Source organism: Mytilus galloprovincialis, chromosome 11 (assembly GCF_965363235.1).
Source record: "Mytilus galloprovincialis chromosome 11, xbMytGall1.hap1.1, whole genome shotgun sequence".
Lineage (NCBI taxonomy): Eukaryota > Metazoa > Mollusca > Bivalvia > Mytilida > Mytilidae > Mytilus > Mytilus galloprovincialis.
Genome location: NC_134848.1, coordinates 33,019,714 through 33,036,131, shown reverse-complemented (window position 1 = coordinate 33,036,131; position 16,418 = coordinate 33,019,714). Strand labels below are relative to the sequence as shown.

At 32.4% G+C, this 16,418-nt stretch overlaps 1 protein-coding gene across 3 annotated transcripts in view; it reads left to right on the top strand.

Moving 5' to 3' along the window:
* The window catches only part of LOC143051992 (uncharacterized), a 60,920-nt gene extending 52,576 nt beyond the window's left edge, over nt 1–8,344 (top strand). For all 3 annotated transcript variants that reach the window (XM_076224962.1, XM_076224964.1, XM_076224963.1), the window contains 10 exons: nt 976–1,504; nt 2,283–2,348; nt 2,743–2,844; nt 3,627–3,710; nt 3,909–3,953; nt 4,369–4,449; nt 5,051–5,105; nt 5,662–6,301; nt 7,086–7,150; nt 7,638–8,344. In XM_076224962.1, coding sequence (XP_076081077.1) covers nt 976–1,504; nt 2,283–2,348; nt 2,743–2,844; nt 3,627–3,710; nt 3,909–3,953; nt 4,369–4,449; nt 5,051–5,105; nt 5,662–6,301; nt 7,086–7,150; nt 7,638–7,823 — 1,853 coding nt within the window. In that variant the 3' untranslated portion in view covers nt 7,824–8,344. The remainder of the gene's footprint in view (nt 1–975; nt 1,505–2,282; nt 2,349–2,742; nt 2,845–3,626; nt 3,711–3,908; nt 3,954–4,368; nt 4,450–5,050; nt 5,106–5,661; nt 6,302–7,085; nt 7,151–7,637) is intronic.
* Nucleotides 8,345–16,418: the final 8,074 nt, after the last annotated feature.

Here is a 16,418-nt window from a genome sequence, read left to right as displayed (position 1 = left end):
TATTTCAAGGGAGATAATTGAACTACTTAGTTAAATATTGCAATTTGTGGTAACAAGTCTAATAAGTGCAGCTCCTTTTGAAGGGCTTAATTTATCGATATTGTTGAAACTTTTCACACATACAAAAACACAACCTAAGAATTTGCAAGTAGGAAAATAATCCTTGTCCAAAATATTTCAAAGGAGATAATTGACCTTATATATTGCATATATGCGGTAACAGGTCTCATAAGCGCAACTTTTCAACAGCTTGGTCAATATTGATGAAATTTTACACACCTGCAGTACATAATCTGACGAAAATAACGTTCATAGCAGGTGACCGTTTTATCAAGGTGACTGGAAAGGCAGGATTGACTGTATTGTAAAATTTTCACCAATTCATCAAAAAATTTTGTTCAAAATAAAATGCTAGAATACATAAATTTGGTTGATTGGCCAGTAACTACTAGCTCCTGTATATATATTTTATTTGGGAATATACTTAACCTGTGCATATACGCATGTAGCATGTCACACAAATGTATTGTTGGTTGCACAAGTCATAGATAAAGGGCTAACTTGAACATTGATTTATATAGTACAAGAAGACATTATTTTGGATCTAAACTACTTAGGAATTTTATTGACTGCAAACCCATTTAAGATTTTTATTAGTACTCATCTATTTTCTTAGCACCATGCAATCAAATGTTCATGAATTTCAAAATGTACATGAGATGACTTATGTCATTTGGTCCCTTGTGAAGAGCTGTCTCATTGGAAATTACACCTGTCATTTGGTCCGGAGACAGCTGTCTCATTGGAAATTACACCACATTTTTTTTTTATATTTACATCTGTATAACAACTAAAGGTTAGTTGAGGAACATATTAAGCAAGTAAACCCAATGCATATCATTGAAAGAAATTCATTGAAGTTTTTTAGCATTTGCACCTAATGATTTATTTATAATTTCAATTTTTCTTTTTCAGTTACAGAAGTGAGGCAGAGAGTGGTGGAGGCTTCTAGCTCTCCACGGGCCATAAAGCATCCACATAGATATAAAAAGAAAAAACCAGGGGTTAAAGTAAAATATACAGACAAAACTGATGAAAGACAACATAAGAGAACAGCATTGGCTGCAGCCAAATCAAGAGCTGTAGCCAAGCTAAAACAAATTGCTCAAAAACTAGAGAGAGAACAGATCTTTGATCCTGTTGATACACTTTTCATAATTAGTAGAAGGGGATCAGAACACATACAGAAGTGCTATGGTTATGGCAGTTTATACAAAAAATTTATAAAAGGAGACAAATTGACAACGTATCCGCCATTTGAAAGTAGAGTCAAGCCAATAATGCCAGTTATTAAAAAGGACAAAGTAACATCTTTCCTTACCCCTGGAAAAGGACCCTACTCATTTGCCCAGGGAAGTGGACAAAGTATATCGGAGACACAAAGGAAAAATTTGGAAACTATCCAAATAACTGTGAATGAGGATGACATTCATGACATTTCAATGTAAGTACTAATAAAAACAAGTTGAGTAAATAAATTTCTTATTATTCCCCTACCAGCAATGCCTAGTGGACTATAGATTTGCACACTGTCTGTCCATAGGTCTTTCTGTCAACCAGTCAGTCTGGCAAATCAGTTTTTGACACTTTTTTGTAATGCTTGAAGATTTGGTATGAAGTTTTAGCGTGACATGTCGTGAACTGATCTTTTTTTGCATAGTTTGGATCCCACGACATAAAAATTCAAGTGATCATTTTGCGACACTTTTTTCATAATGATTAAAGATATTGATTTGGTTTAGGGTATATAGATTTAACATGACAAGTTACAGATCAGGTTAGAATATTGTTTTTGAACACTGTTTTCCAACTGGTAGGGGACTATGTACTGCCTTGCAAAAACCTCAGAATGTTAAATACTATGAATGCAGGTCTGTGTCTACACTTGTTCATAACATGATTTATGACATTATTTAAAACTAGGAGAGAACACTGTTAAATTTGCATAATGTAGTTCATCTATGACAGGTCAAGATTTAAGTCAGTCTTGAATCATTTTATTTCATTAACAATACTGAAGTCATGTTAGTAGAAAAGGAAACCCATATTGCAGCAAAAGAAAACTAACATAAACAAAATGTTTCATTTAAAAGGGTGAATGAAACCAGACATTATGTATCTAAGCTCATATTCACAAAAACTAAAGTAATACTTTAAATTATAATAGATCTTGTTCTTGTCATGCATGTACACTGAAATAATATTTTTTTATGTATTTCTAGTGAACCGCCCAATGCTTTAGAAGTTCCTAAAAGAAGAGGAGATTTGAAAAGACTTTTTTCAGAAAGGTGAAATGTTTCTCTAAATTTATTTTTTAAATTTTAATTTGTCAGCACATAAAAAGTAAAATATCATGGAAAGTTCAAAACAGCCTGTGATTTAAATCATTTTGAATAGATACTGAAAATTCCGGTAGATATTTTTTTTTGGCTACAGCACATTGTATTAGACATAGGTATACATATTTTCCGTTAAAAATGTTATGGCCTACTGACATGGCTGACTGAAAATGAGAAATTTTAACTAAATGGAACACAAACAGTTTCAAGAAAGACGGATAGTTTTATCAGTCACCAGTATCATATTATCTTTCCTCATCAGGCTTGTTGCAAAACATAAAACTTGTACAATTTGCATTTATATTTCTGCTCATCTGATTTGTATCTTGTGTCTGTCTTATAGATCCAAAACAAGAGGCAGCCGGGGCAGAGGTCGTGGTAGAGGAAGAGGAAGAGGTGGAGGAAGAGGTGGAAAATCATCAAAAGTACTCTTGGAAAATAACAAGTATGTATCATCTGAAAGCAATTTTGATATAATATTTATGTACTAAACACTAAAAAAATGAAGGTGCGGTGTAATTGCCAATGAAAAATCTCTTCACAAGAGACCAAATGACACAGATATTAACAACTATAGGTCACTGTTCCACCTGCAAGAATGAGCAAATCACATACCGCATAGACAGCTATAAAAGGCCCCGAAATGACAAATGTAAAACAATTAGAACAAAAAACTTACTTGGCCTATGTGCTTATTTTAATTTTGAAGAAAACAACATAGATTTTCAAATGCTTAAGATTTTTGTGCTAAAAAACATCACAGTGTATGATTAATGCAATAATGGGTCACCATTGTGCAGTACTTTACACCTTTCATCCAAACTTTATACAAATTATTCTTCACATCAAATTTTTATGTCAAAACATAAGATTTTGACTTTTTAAATATACAGCAATGAGCATATTTTTTTTTTATTATAAATGCATTCAATTCCATGTAACCAATTAAATGACTTCAGTAATTTTTCAATGCTTTTCTTAAGTAACGTTTTGAAAACAACATTTTGATTTTGATTCATTATCGGCTGATCTTGCTAATGTAGTGTATGTTTAAACTTTCTACTTTAATTGATCCTTCAGTTATTTTAATCCAAGCGTCATGATGGGCCTTATGTTAGACAAAATAGTGTCCGGGGTAGAAAAAATTGATAAGCCTGGCACCTTTAATAAGTATTAATGCCCTTAAATTCTTATATAGTAATTAGTTAAATACAATTGTTATTGTAGCAACATTGAAATGCCAAGCAGTGATGATAATGAAATGAGTCCTGTTTATGCTGTAGAAGATAATGTTAATTCTGTGAAATTGAGGTAAAAAGTTTTTAAAATAGTTAAATGATCATTCTTGTTCTCCATTTTATTATGATGATTGTTTAAAATTTCACACACATGTATACTTTTTTTACAATATCATATGACAAATTATCATTATGAAACAGAAAAATATTTCAGTTCACAGAGAATTATTTGTTGTCATTCGATTTACCTTTAAACTTCTTTTTTTTTCAGACCAAAGAGGAAAACAGCAAAGGTTCTAGTCTATGAAGATGACAGGTAGGTTCATTATCACTGAACTAGTATATATTTGTTTAGGGGCCAGCTGAAGGACGCCTCCGGGTGCGGATATTTCACGCTACATTGAAGACCTGTTGGTGACCTTCTGTTGTTGTTTTTTTATTTGGTCGGGTTGTTCTCACTTTGACACATTCCCCATTTTCATTATCAATTTTATTATCTGATTAAATCAACATTCTTAAGTACAGCTGTCTACTCAAATATTGGTGACTAGAAAAAAGGAAATGTTAAAAACAAACACTTGAAAAATCCCACCTTATCACTGTATATTTAACTGTATTTGTATTTTATAATAAGTTTGCATTCTATTAGCTATAGGGTGTTACTGGTTTATTTATCAAAATCTGAACTTTTTTCTGAAAAATGATAAATGATGAGAAAATACTTATTGTAGTGAAATGGAAGTTCCAGACAGCCGGGAGATCAGTCCTGTCGTTGTTTTGGAAGATGTTGTATTAAATAGTTCTTTACTAAGGTGAGCATGACAGGATATTTCTCTTGGATATATACTTTAAAGGGACTTCTGACTATCAATTTAAAGATACTTCTTAAGAATGTACAACTCTGTATCAACTATGCATGGCATGCTCGCCTACAGTGCAGTAGCCTTGAGTAGGTTGTGGGTTCAACCCTCGTCTGCGTCCAACCAAAGACTTTAAAATTGGTATTTTCTGCTATTCCATCAAGCACACATCATTGAGGAGTTACAGCAAAGACTTGTCATCAAAGAGTCAGAATAATGTGTCCAGGTAAAGTGACATGTCTTCCTGCGACCTGTTACCTTGTGAGCTAGCACATTAAAAATCTGGCTCAGCATGTTAGTCTAGTACAAAGCAGGGTTAATATTCATTTATCCTTATTATGTTCTTGTCCTGAATATGCTTCTGGACATAAACAACTATCCATCAATCCATCAACTATGCATGTACATGTATGCAAATCATTTCTTATAACAGTGTACAATTTAATCTTTCAAATTTCTGAATGAATTTCTTTTGATATGATTTTCTTTTTCTCAATTTGTATAAAGAAATTTTGATTCTTTACATTTGACAAAGTTAATTACTTTATTATAGAGAGGCCTCTGTCCTGATGGCAAATATGGATTTTTATGTTGATCCAACAGATAAAGTAAGTACATACATCTTAATTATCCAAATTTTGATCATGTGTTTCTTTTTACAGTCACATGTAATAACTATTCCAATTAAGTTGCCATAACCATGATACTGTTATAATATAATCCATCAAATACAAAAGAGCAAATTTTAGACCATGTCTATCTCCTTCCTTACTCTCTCAACATTTAATTCAACAACATGAATATCACTTGACTGATTTTTACCAAATTTGACAGGAATGATGTATGGTATAAAATTAAGCAAAGATATCAGGCATAAAATATTTGTGCATGTCAGACAAATGTTTCTCCTTAATAAGAATCATCAGTGATGCTCTAATGGAAAGTTAAAAAGCTAAATCAAGTTTAAAACTGTGAATTTATGAATATGACTATATCAGTCATACATCTTGTCACCAACTAATAACAAGCAACTTTTGGTGTAGCTTTATCATGATAAGAGATTCAAGCTCTATATCGCCTCTTGTTCCGTAATATTTTACGTAAGAAACAAAAATTATTGAATCAGATTAACAATAAAGATTTTTAAAATACTGTAATTTAAAGGAGCCAACTGAAGCATCTAAAAACCAAGTGGAACAACCAACCCAACCAGAGGAAAAATCAGAGAAACCAGATGTACACACAAATATACAACCAGAAGAACAAACAGAAGTACACACAGATATACAACCAGAAGAACAAACAGAAGTACACACAGATATACACCCAGAAGAACAAACAGAAGTACACACAGATATACACCCAGAAGTACACACAGATATACAACCAGAAGAACAAACAGAAGTACACACAGATATACACCCAGAAGTACACACAGATATACAACCAGAAGAACAAACAGAAGTACACACAGATATACACCCAGAAGAACAAACAGAAGTACACACAGATATACACCCAGAAGTACACACAGATATACAACCAGAAGAACAAACAGAAGTACACACAGATATACACCCAGAAGAACAAACAGAAGTACACACAGATATACAACCTGAAGTACAAACAGAAAAACAACCAGAAGAACAAACAGAAGTACACACAGATATACACCCAGAAGAACAAACAGAAGTACACACAGATATACAACCTGAAGTACAAACAGAAAAACAACCAGAAGAACAAACAGAAGTACACACAGATGTACACATGGATGTACAACCTGAGGAAATTTTAAGTAAAGGTATACTTTGCTACTGTCTCATTGCAATTTTATTGTATTTACAAAATATTCACACATTAAAAAAGAAAACTGCTGGAAGATTATATTCATAAACCACTTGTATATAAAGCAGTTAGTATGCACAGAAAGGAAATGTTTCAACTTCTTTACTGTTCTTTCAGCATTGACAGAAATTATAACTTACTTTATCAGGTGTCTTTAGGGGACAAAATTAGTTGTGGGAAACACTATACAATTATAACCTTGGTATGAGGTTGATACAAGGATATATTAACCTGAAATAAGTATATTGACTGAGGACAAAGTCTGAGGTCAATATACTGCTTTGGGTCGATATATCCTGTACTGACCGAGTACAAAGGCTATAATTGTTATATTATTAATTACTGACCATATCAGTATCCTATAATATTCCCTTTTTTTATTGTTTTTTTTTTACACAGTCTCTTAGACAATTTCATCATATTAGTTCTGATTTCCATTTTGTATGTTCTTGTTAGTACATTTATATATTTTGAAGACTTTTTAAAACTTAATCGATCATAAATATACACTTTTTTAAAACAATATCATGAAATTCATTAGTTGACTTCAAAAAGTATATCGGTTCTTAGATATTCTAAAAATAACCATGCAATACCTATATATAAAAAAACGTGCAATATCATTTTTAAATCTACCGTTTTCAGTCTACCTTAGAAAATATAGTTTAACACATGACTATCCCTGAACTAATCAAATTAGTAAGAATATACAAATTAATATATATTTTTTTTGGTTTCAGGTGATTTTGTTCTGGTGGAACTTAGAATTGAAAAGACGTTAAGAACAAAGCAGTTCATTGGAAAGGTTTGTAAACAATAGAATTCTGTCAAATGTTAGACTACACTTGTTCTGACTTTATGTATCAGCCTTATATTTTATTTAAATTGATCCATAGCTAAAACATGATTGAAGAGTGTAGATTAATTGAAATAAATATAAAAGTATTAATAATAGAGTAGAATAATGCTTTAGAAAAATATTTTAAAAGTAACAAATCCAAGTAGCCAACTTGACTCTTCAAATACTTTTTTGTTAAAAGCTGTGTCCCTTAACCAATTCCAGCAAGCATAATACTTGTACCCTTCTGTAAATACTTTTAAATCCTTGATGTGTATATTATATACATATCAATTGTACTTACTTCTATTTGAACCTGATTTATTTTGATCTTTCATAAATATAGAAAAAATATTGCATTTTAAAGTGTTTTTTTTTCTATTTATTTATTACAATCTTAATTTCATAAAATGAATTTTAAGATCCAACAAAATCCATTATATTTTTTTTCCAGGTAATAAGTATAGCAGCAGACGATGTTGATGTTACTTTCATGAAAAAGACTCAAAATGGACTGTTCATTTGGCCGGAAATCCAAGATAAAAGTATCGTAGACAGAAAAAGGATTATAAAGAAATTGAACCATCCAAAAGAAATAAGAAAAAGGCGTTCTATTGAGATGTTTTTTCAAGACACCTGATATTGATCTTTACAATGACATTAACTGGCTTATTCTTACTTAAATATTATATATAATGTATACACTTTCCTCCTGATTTTAGCCCACATTTAGGAAATGTGAGCTTTTGCCATCATTTGGCATCCGTCATTGTCGTCCATCTGGTGTAAACTATTTCAAAGATCTTCTCCTCTGAAACTACTGAACCAATTCTAATCAAACTTAAGATGAATGATCGTTAGGGTATCTAGAATTAAATTTGTGTTTTATTTTCAGTTTCTTAAAAACTCATGACTGCCTTGACTAAAAATAGAACATAGGGGTCTAAGTTTGTGTTTTATTTTCAATTACCTCAAGAAAAATTGCCACTTTGGCTCAATAAGAACTTAGGGGTAAATTGCATTTTATTGTTTGCCTTTGAAGACAATAAATTACAGATACAAAGAATATTCATTTTTAAGCACACATTTATATATACATTGAAAAGCTAAATAATCATTGAGAAAAGATTTAAACAAAGAATTACAGGTGAGCAATTCAGGCTCTTGAGAGCCTAGAGCCTCTGTTTTTTTAACGATATCTATGTGGATGTTTTATTAGCAATATGAATAGTGTAACATAATTGTATATATGTTTTTTGCCTAGGCTTTATTTTTGAACATTATTACAAACATTTTGTACTTTGTTTTACAATATTCTTGTAACATGTCAAGTCAGTTTTAAAACTTTATGCTATAGGACAAAATTTGTTTACATTTTTTATTTCAGCTTAGTGATATTATCCAGAATAATCCATTACCCATATGAATATGTTGTGACTGAACTATCCAATACTTTTTATGATCTGTTTGAGCATGCACATCCCATTTTAAAATGTGTATTGCTGATGAAAAATGTTGAAATATACCATATATATGTAGGGCCTTTTTTCAAATATTGTTACTTTTGTATTTAGGTATATGACATTTTTTTTATGATGTTCATTGTTACTGAATATATCAATGTTCACTGTCATGACTGTTTTGAAAGCAATCGTTTTATAAGCTATTGTTTTGATAAGTTTTATTTGGAAGGCCCATGTGGTGCTTTTATTTTTCTCCATTTAGCTTTCTTGGCTCTATTGGCCAAGTGAGCTATTGTTGTTACTATTTTGTGATTTTTTTTTCACAAAAAATCTCAGGGATGTTATCAAAATTCCAGAGGAATAATCTCTTTAAAAAGGAATATGACGGCTAAAGCGTTTTAGTAATCTCAGGAATATAAAATTTTATTATTCACATTGTCATGATTGTACATGTATGTAAATAGTATTCATGGTAGATAGAGGTTGTATTTTATTTCTACAATGTTTTTATTTTCTGTACTTATGTATTTCCTATTTTATCTTTGTGTTAAGCAAGTATTTCCTATTTTATCTTTGTGTTAAGCAAGTATTTCCTATTTTATCTTTGTGTTAAGCAAGTATGTACAAGTTTTTACAATACTTAGTTTTTTATGAGGTATTTTTTGCCCACAATGTTTCACCAGAAATGACACAAATGTTGAAATCATTGATGCATTCCCCATTTTCTATTCTCAATTTTATTTCAGATCTAAACAACAAAACTAACAGCATTTTTTTTATATGGCATAATTTGGTTTTGCGAAATTTCTGTAACTGCATAGTATCATTACAGCCATTGTTTCCTTGTACAATAACCTACATTTGTTATTTCAGCATAACTCGTGAAAGGAGATTATCTCATTAGAATTCACACAATAACAGTATACATTATTTTCTTGTGTTAAATTATTCCATTGACTGAAGATAATGAATCTCTATGTACCCATCCGTGTATCAGTTTTACATGTAGAACAACCTTTAGTAGAAAATTTAATTTAGCTACTGATAGCTTTTGCTAGTCAAGAAAGTGGTTAAACAAATGATTAAAAACTTCTTTTGTTATTTGAACATTTAATAAGATGCATGTATATGGACTGTGTCCACACTTAATGCACTTGTTTCTATATTTTATGAATGATTTCTGTTCAAAAACACATATTCATTTAGCTGTCAGTTGTTTAGATATATGTTGATTAATAAACCATATTTTTACACTGTATTATTTCTTTTCATTGTTTCAACAATTACAATCTCCCCCTAATATTCAAAATAGAATTTGTGAAAGTCTTTTTAATTTAAATTAATTATAGTGTTTACTTAAAAAAGTAAACAAAAATAAGGGAGGTAATCAAAAAATCTAGTGGACTCAGAATATATCTGTATTAAGTTGATTAAATAAAGAAAAAGATCATTTGTCAAAGGGAGATAATCCAAAGTTTTTTTTTTTTTTTACCTATTTAGGTAAATTCAGCATATTTGCATAGGTAAAAGAATTTTACCTGTGGAAGCTATAGGAAGTTTACACAATCAGGTAAATAATATTAACTTCTGCCAGTGAGACCCCAGACTGACTGTGAAATCCAAAGTCTTTAAGTTATTTATCAGTTTTACGAAACGTTCCACTTGTGTCATCCAAAAAAGCCACTTCAGATGTCTGCCTTATATTCTTCAGAGTAACCATCATCTCTAACAGCAGAAAGTGGAATTGCAGTTGGTGCAATTGTTGTTCCATTTGCTGCTGTACATTTGATTCTGTGAATCTTCAAGTGTTCTTTTACAAAATACCCCTGACATGAGGAACACATAGTCCTATTTTCCATTGCATTTCCTTCCCTCTGTTTTATTGCCTGCCTTTCCTTAACTATTTGATTCACATCAAAGTCTTCCTCTTTCATCAGCATCAAGTTGTACTGGTGATAGCCTCTCCTTTTCAAATTGCATAAAACCTGATTTCTGTCTTTTACTGGAAGCTGCTTTGCTGCCTTTACCTCATCGTTGTCTCTATGTTTAGTTAGAATATGCCTGCTTAATCGACTTTGAAATATCCACAAAATGGAGATGGTCTTTTTGGATTTCTTTTTCCTTCAAAACAGAATAATAAAAGATAAATAACAAATCATCAATATGAACTCAGACCAAACACAAGAATTACTATAAGACCATGTTTTCCTCATCTGGAATCTATGCATTTTGTAGACTAGTTTTTTTGAAAAGTAACTAGCTGTGCTATGAGTCATCGAATATCAAAACTGTGCCACAACCATTAACATCACAGTGAAGATCTAAAATCAAAATAATTAAAATAAAAAAGCATGTTCTATTGTAATAACTTTCCCCAATGGTATAAAGTGTCATATTATCATAATACATTTATAAATTACATATTTCTCATCATTTATATTTTACTAACGAAATATTTTTTTTAATACAGTTAACTATCGTTGTCTCGAACTCGGTTAACTCGAAATTTCGGATGAGTCGAAGTTACTAAAATTTTCTATAGATCTCTTGTATCCGAGAATTAGACATTTTGTCAACTATAGACGACCTAAATAACGAAACTATCGATTGAAAATTACTCTCCCGGATAAAAGCCATAAAAAAGTACAAGGATGCCTCACTCGCACTATCAATTTCCATTTTACTGTTATGAGTGTTCTTAACTGCTACTTCAGCATCACATGTGTTCACATCTGCTTCTTTACTTTTATGAGTGTTCTTAACTGCTACTTAAGCATTACATGGGTTCACATCTGCTTTACTTTTATGAGTGTGTTCTTAATTATTACTTCAGCATCACATGTGTTCATATCCGCTCCATTTGTATCCAGTTTCTGTTTTCTTGATAGTGGTCTACAAAAAAAGATTTGATTTAATTTTTATTGCACTAGTAAATGCAGCATGACACATTCGATAAAACATTTGGTGACTTGAACTATAAATAATATTATATATGTGATGTTTTTAATCTATCACAGCTAGTATCAAAATGTACCTGTTATATGAAAGTCTTTGAACAATCACTTGTTGATTTTATGCTTACAAACAAAAAGAAAATGCGTTTTAATATCCATTATTTGTCAACAATGCATAAGTGACTGTCATAATCTCATGTCAGATACAATTACGGTTAAAATCAGTGTCTGAAAAATCCCATATAGAAGTTATAAAAAAACCATGAATAGACAAATTCAACATAGATACACGTATACAATATGCAGAAAATGCCACTTTTAGAGATTAGTTAAATAATGCTTGCAATGAGTATCAAAATATGCTCATAATCATTTCAGGACTAGAAATAGGTTTTTTCTCAATTCACATGCAAGAGCTTCATGGAGTCTTGGTATGTTTCAGAAAAGCTTATATTCTGCAGATCATCTTGTTCATGTGTAGGTTATCAATGCTTATTTTTTTTATCTAGGTAATCACATACGCAAATCGAGCGTGAACATAAACAGAGCAAATACAATTAACGGTACCAATTTTCTTGCACCAGATGCGCATTTCGACAATACATGTCTCTTCAGTGATGCTCGTGGCCAAAATATTTGAAATCCAAAGCTTATATAAAAGATGAAGAGCTATAATCCAAATGGTCCAAAAAGTATAGCCAAATCCGTGAAAGGAATCAGAGCTTTGCATGAGCAAACTACGCACATAGCTGTAATGACTGAGGCGTGACTGGTGTGGATTGTGATTGATAATCTAAATCGTAAAAGTTTTTGTAACTTTTAACTGTGTTGGAATTAATGTCACCAGACAATAACTATTAAACAAATGTTTTTTTCAGTACGTCACACAGGTAAATAGAAAAATTTGGCCGTTCACAGTATTATGAGATTAATTATTTACCTTGTACACTGGTATATTTAGGAGAGGTTACCATACGCAGCTTGTGGATTTTACATCTAAAGATTGATGAACTGAAAGTGCATCTGATTTGACTGCTATTTGTTCCAGTATGTGTCCAGAATGTGTCCGATGACATCAGATTGTGCCTGTGTGCCATCTGGTTGTAACTGATGCAGGGAGGTCGGACATATTTTTTAATATATGCTTAACACGGAAACCGATATATTTTAGGAAAAGTCTCAACAGCACAAGCTCAATAAAGGTTATGTTTATTATTTATCTCATGTTTTTGTTTGGCGTCAAGAAACTATCAGTCTTAATTTTCTTTTTACAAAATTATAATCCTTCGACGACCAGGACACCCCAAGGGTGACTGGGATATAGAAATATGGTCACTCGGTCTTCTTCCGAACGGCAGTAAAATGCTTGCTGAAGTGGGGCGTCCGTTTGGCTGTGCGGGATGTATCAAGTTCGCAGTCACATCCGGTCAGAAGGGGACGTTAATTCCGATGCCTCGTGTAAGGAGAGTGCCACGCTCTTTGCACGCTAAGAACCCTTGCAACAACTCTTTGAGGGGTCCGTAGGTGGCCTGTTTCAAGGCACAATTTCTGTCCGTATCCACTATACCCTCATTTTCTAGAGGCAGTCCAAATTTTCCCGACCATCATCCCAGATGGCCTGTATTGTATCAACCTACCTATTGTATTTATTGTAAACTTGTTCTCGTTTTGAATATGCATGGAATAGTTGTCACTGGACGTTAAGCAACCAAGAATCAATCAATCGACGACCAGGATATTTTCAGGTAAGTTCCAATAGCCAATGGTTTTATATCTATAGTAATGCGCAATACTTCTAATTGATTAATTGCGTAATACTTCTAATTGATTAATTGCGTAATACTGCTTATTGATAAGCGACTGTCATTGTATTAATGCATATCATAATCTTTATGTAATGCGGTACTTTGTTATATGATTAATTTGATATATATGCATTTGGATGTAGAGTTGTCTCATTATAGCACTCATACCACAACATCCTTTTTCTATTTAAACAGTACTTGCTACGTACAAGTAAGATGATATATGTCTATTTAAAGGAGTACTTGCTACGTATAAGTAAGATTATATATATATTGACAGAAGAACTTGCTACGTATAAGTAAGATGATATAGAACGACACAAAATTGCAGCTTAATTTCATAATGTTTGTGAGAATGCTATTAATGAGTTTATTCACGATATGCAACGTATTACGATAACCATAATAATTGCTACGTACTTCAAGATACACGTATATGAACATTAGATTATTGAATTATATGTACTCTGGACTTATATTATGCTGCATATTCATCAGTTATAATAAATGTATGGTCAATTTTAATCTTTTGTTGCTGTTTCAGATGGATGGTTTGTTACTCACAATATCAATACATTCATCTACTATTTCTCCATTTTTTGGCACCTGTATAAAGCAATGCAGGGATAGATTGTATCAGAGTCTTTTGCCAAGTGTGCCCTCTGAATTTCAGTTCGGCTGAAACAAGAAAATTTTTCAGCAAAGTCCATAGTTAGAACAATAGAATTTTGAGGGAATGTTTTGCACAATTCTGCAAATTGCTCTTGTTGCCAACGAGCCTCAAACAGGTGGAGTGACAAAACGACTAATCGTCATCTGAAAAGGGGGCCTGTCCAAGTCATGTTTCGGTGCTTCGCTTTATAATCAACAAGAAAAAAAAACCCAAAAGGGAAAACAGGCCACTTATCACCGCAATATATCAAGGTCATTGCTTAACCTTAGTGTAATATTACTTACTGTGGCATAATCTGTGTTAATGAACAGATTTTGGTGGTTGATCGTGTGTCCTTTGATCCTGAAATATTGTCCCTTCCTCATGGTTTGGATTTTTTTTTGTTTTACTGTAAGTTTGTACAGATTGCTGTTCAAATATACATAAGTATTGCCAATTTGGCCATATGCTGTCGGGCGGCGGTTTAAAGACGTCACTCGTTTTACCCTGATGTCCGAAGAAAAATTAGAGGCTCTACGCTCACCTTGGTCTATGTGAATATTAAACAAAGGACGCAGACGGATTCATGACAAAATTGTGTTTTAGTGATGGTGATGTGTTTGTACATCTTACTTTACTGAACATTCTTGCTGCTTACAATTATCTTTATCTATACTGAGCCAAAAAAGTTTAGCAACAAAAATAAGAAATTTTATTTTATTTCAAAATCATAACAACATATAATTTTAATAATAAAAAACTGGAATTATTACATGTCAGAAGCAACATGGCTGTTTATCACTCACATTCATTAGGATTTTCTTTGTATGGAGCGCGGGAGGGTCAAAATCAGGAAATGAATATACTGTTATTCAAAATCAATTTCTCAGCCATGCCCTTAGTGCACCAATGAAGGATTGGCAGGCACACCAGCAGCTGCCCTTAGTCAATGCACTACTTTTGTGGCCGGAAAAAACTTGTCACGTGTTGATGAAAAGCGAAGGTAGCGCTCCTCCTTTGGCGATAGTTTTTTTTTTTGGTCTACGGGATATCGACCTATCCTGTGCAGTTGCAATTTGTCGATATCTGTTTGCTAGTCTCTTAACTGTTGCCGTATGCACATTAAATCGATCCAAGATGTCAGCAACACTCATTCCGACATCAACCATTCCAAGACCTGTCTGACGGTCATTTTCGGGGAGCCCTTGTTGACGCCCCATGCAATTTTTTCAAAGGTGTATGTGTTTTTCCTATCAATGGCATGTTTCTGAACGTCAGTGAAAAAAATATTTTTATTATCGTTTTAAAAGTACAGGTACAGAAGGTAAAACGTCAATTACACGTGCAAAGCTGAAATGGCGCAAAATCAATCACCAGGAAAAAAGATCGTCTGTTTTAAATTACAGGTAAAACTAAGGATTATATCAATGATGTTTGAATTTTTTTTCCCAGAAACAACCAAAAAAAAAATTAAAATAAAAGTGTTGCTAAACTTTTTTGGCTCAGTATATAATGAACTTGGCCCAGTAATTTCAGGAGAATATTTTTGTAAAAGATTACTAAGATTTACGAAAAATGGTAAAAAAATAACTTTAAAGGGCAAAATGTCCTTAAAATTACTAATTGAGGGGCAGCAACCAAACAACAGGTTGTCCGATTCATCAGAAAATTGCAGGGCAGATAGATCTTGACCTGATAATCATTTTTACTTCATCAGATTTGCTCTAAATGCTTTGGTTTTTTTAGTTTTACGCCAACAACTGCATTTTACCCCTATCTTCTATTTTTAGTTGTTGCGGCGGCCGGGTCACCGGACACACTTTTTAAACTAGATACCCCAATGATGATTTTGGCCAAGTTTGGTTTAATTTGGCCTAGTAGTTTCAGAGAAGATTTTTGTAAAAGATTACTAAGATTTACGAAAAATGGTTAAAAATTGACTTTAAAGGGCAATAACTCCTAAAGGGGTCAACTGACCATTTCAGTCATGTTGACTTATTTGTAAATCTTACTTTGCTGAACATTTTTGCTGTTTACTGTTTATCTCTATCTATAATAATAATCAAGATAATAATCAAAAACAGCAAAATTTCCTTAAAATTACCAATTCAGGGGCAGCAACCCAACAAAGGGTTGTCCGATTCATCTGTGAAAATTTCAGGGCACATAGATCTTGACCTGATTAACAATTTTATCACGTGTCAGATTTGCTCTAAATGCTTTGGTTTTTGAGTTATAAGCCAAAAACTGCATTTTACCCCTATGTTCTATTGTTAGCCATGGCGGCCATCTTGGTTGGTTGACCTGGTCATCGGACACATTTTTTAAACAAGATACCCTAATGATGATTGTGGCCAAGTT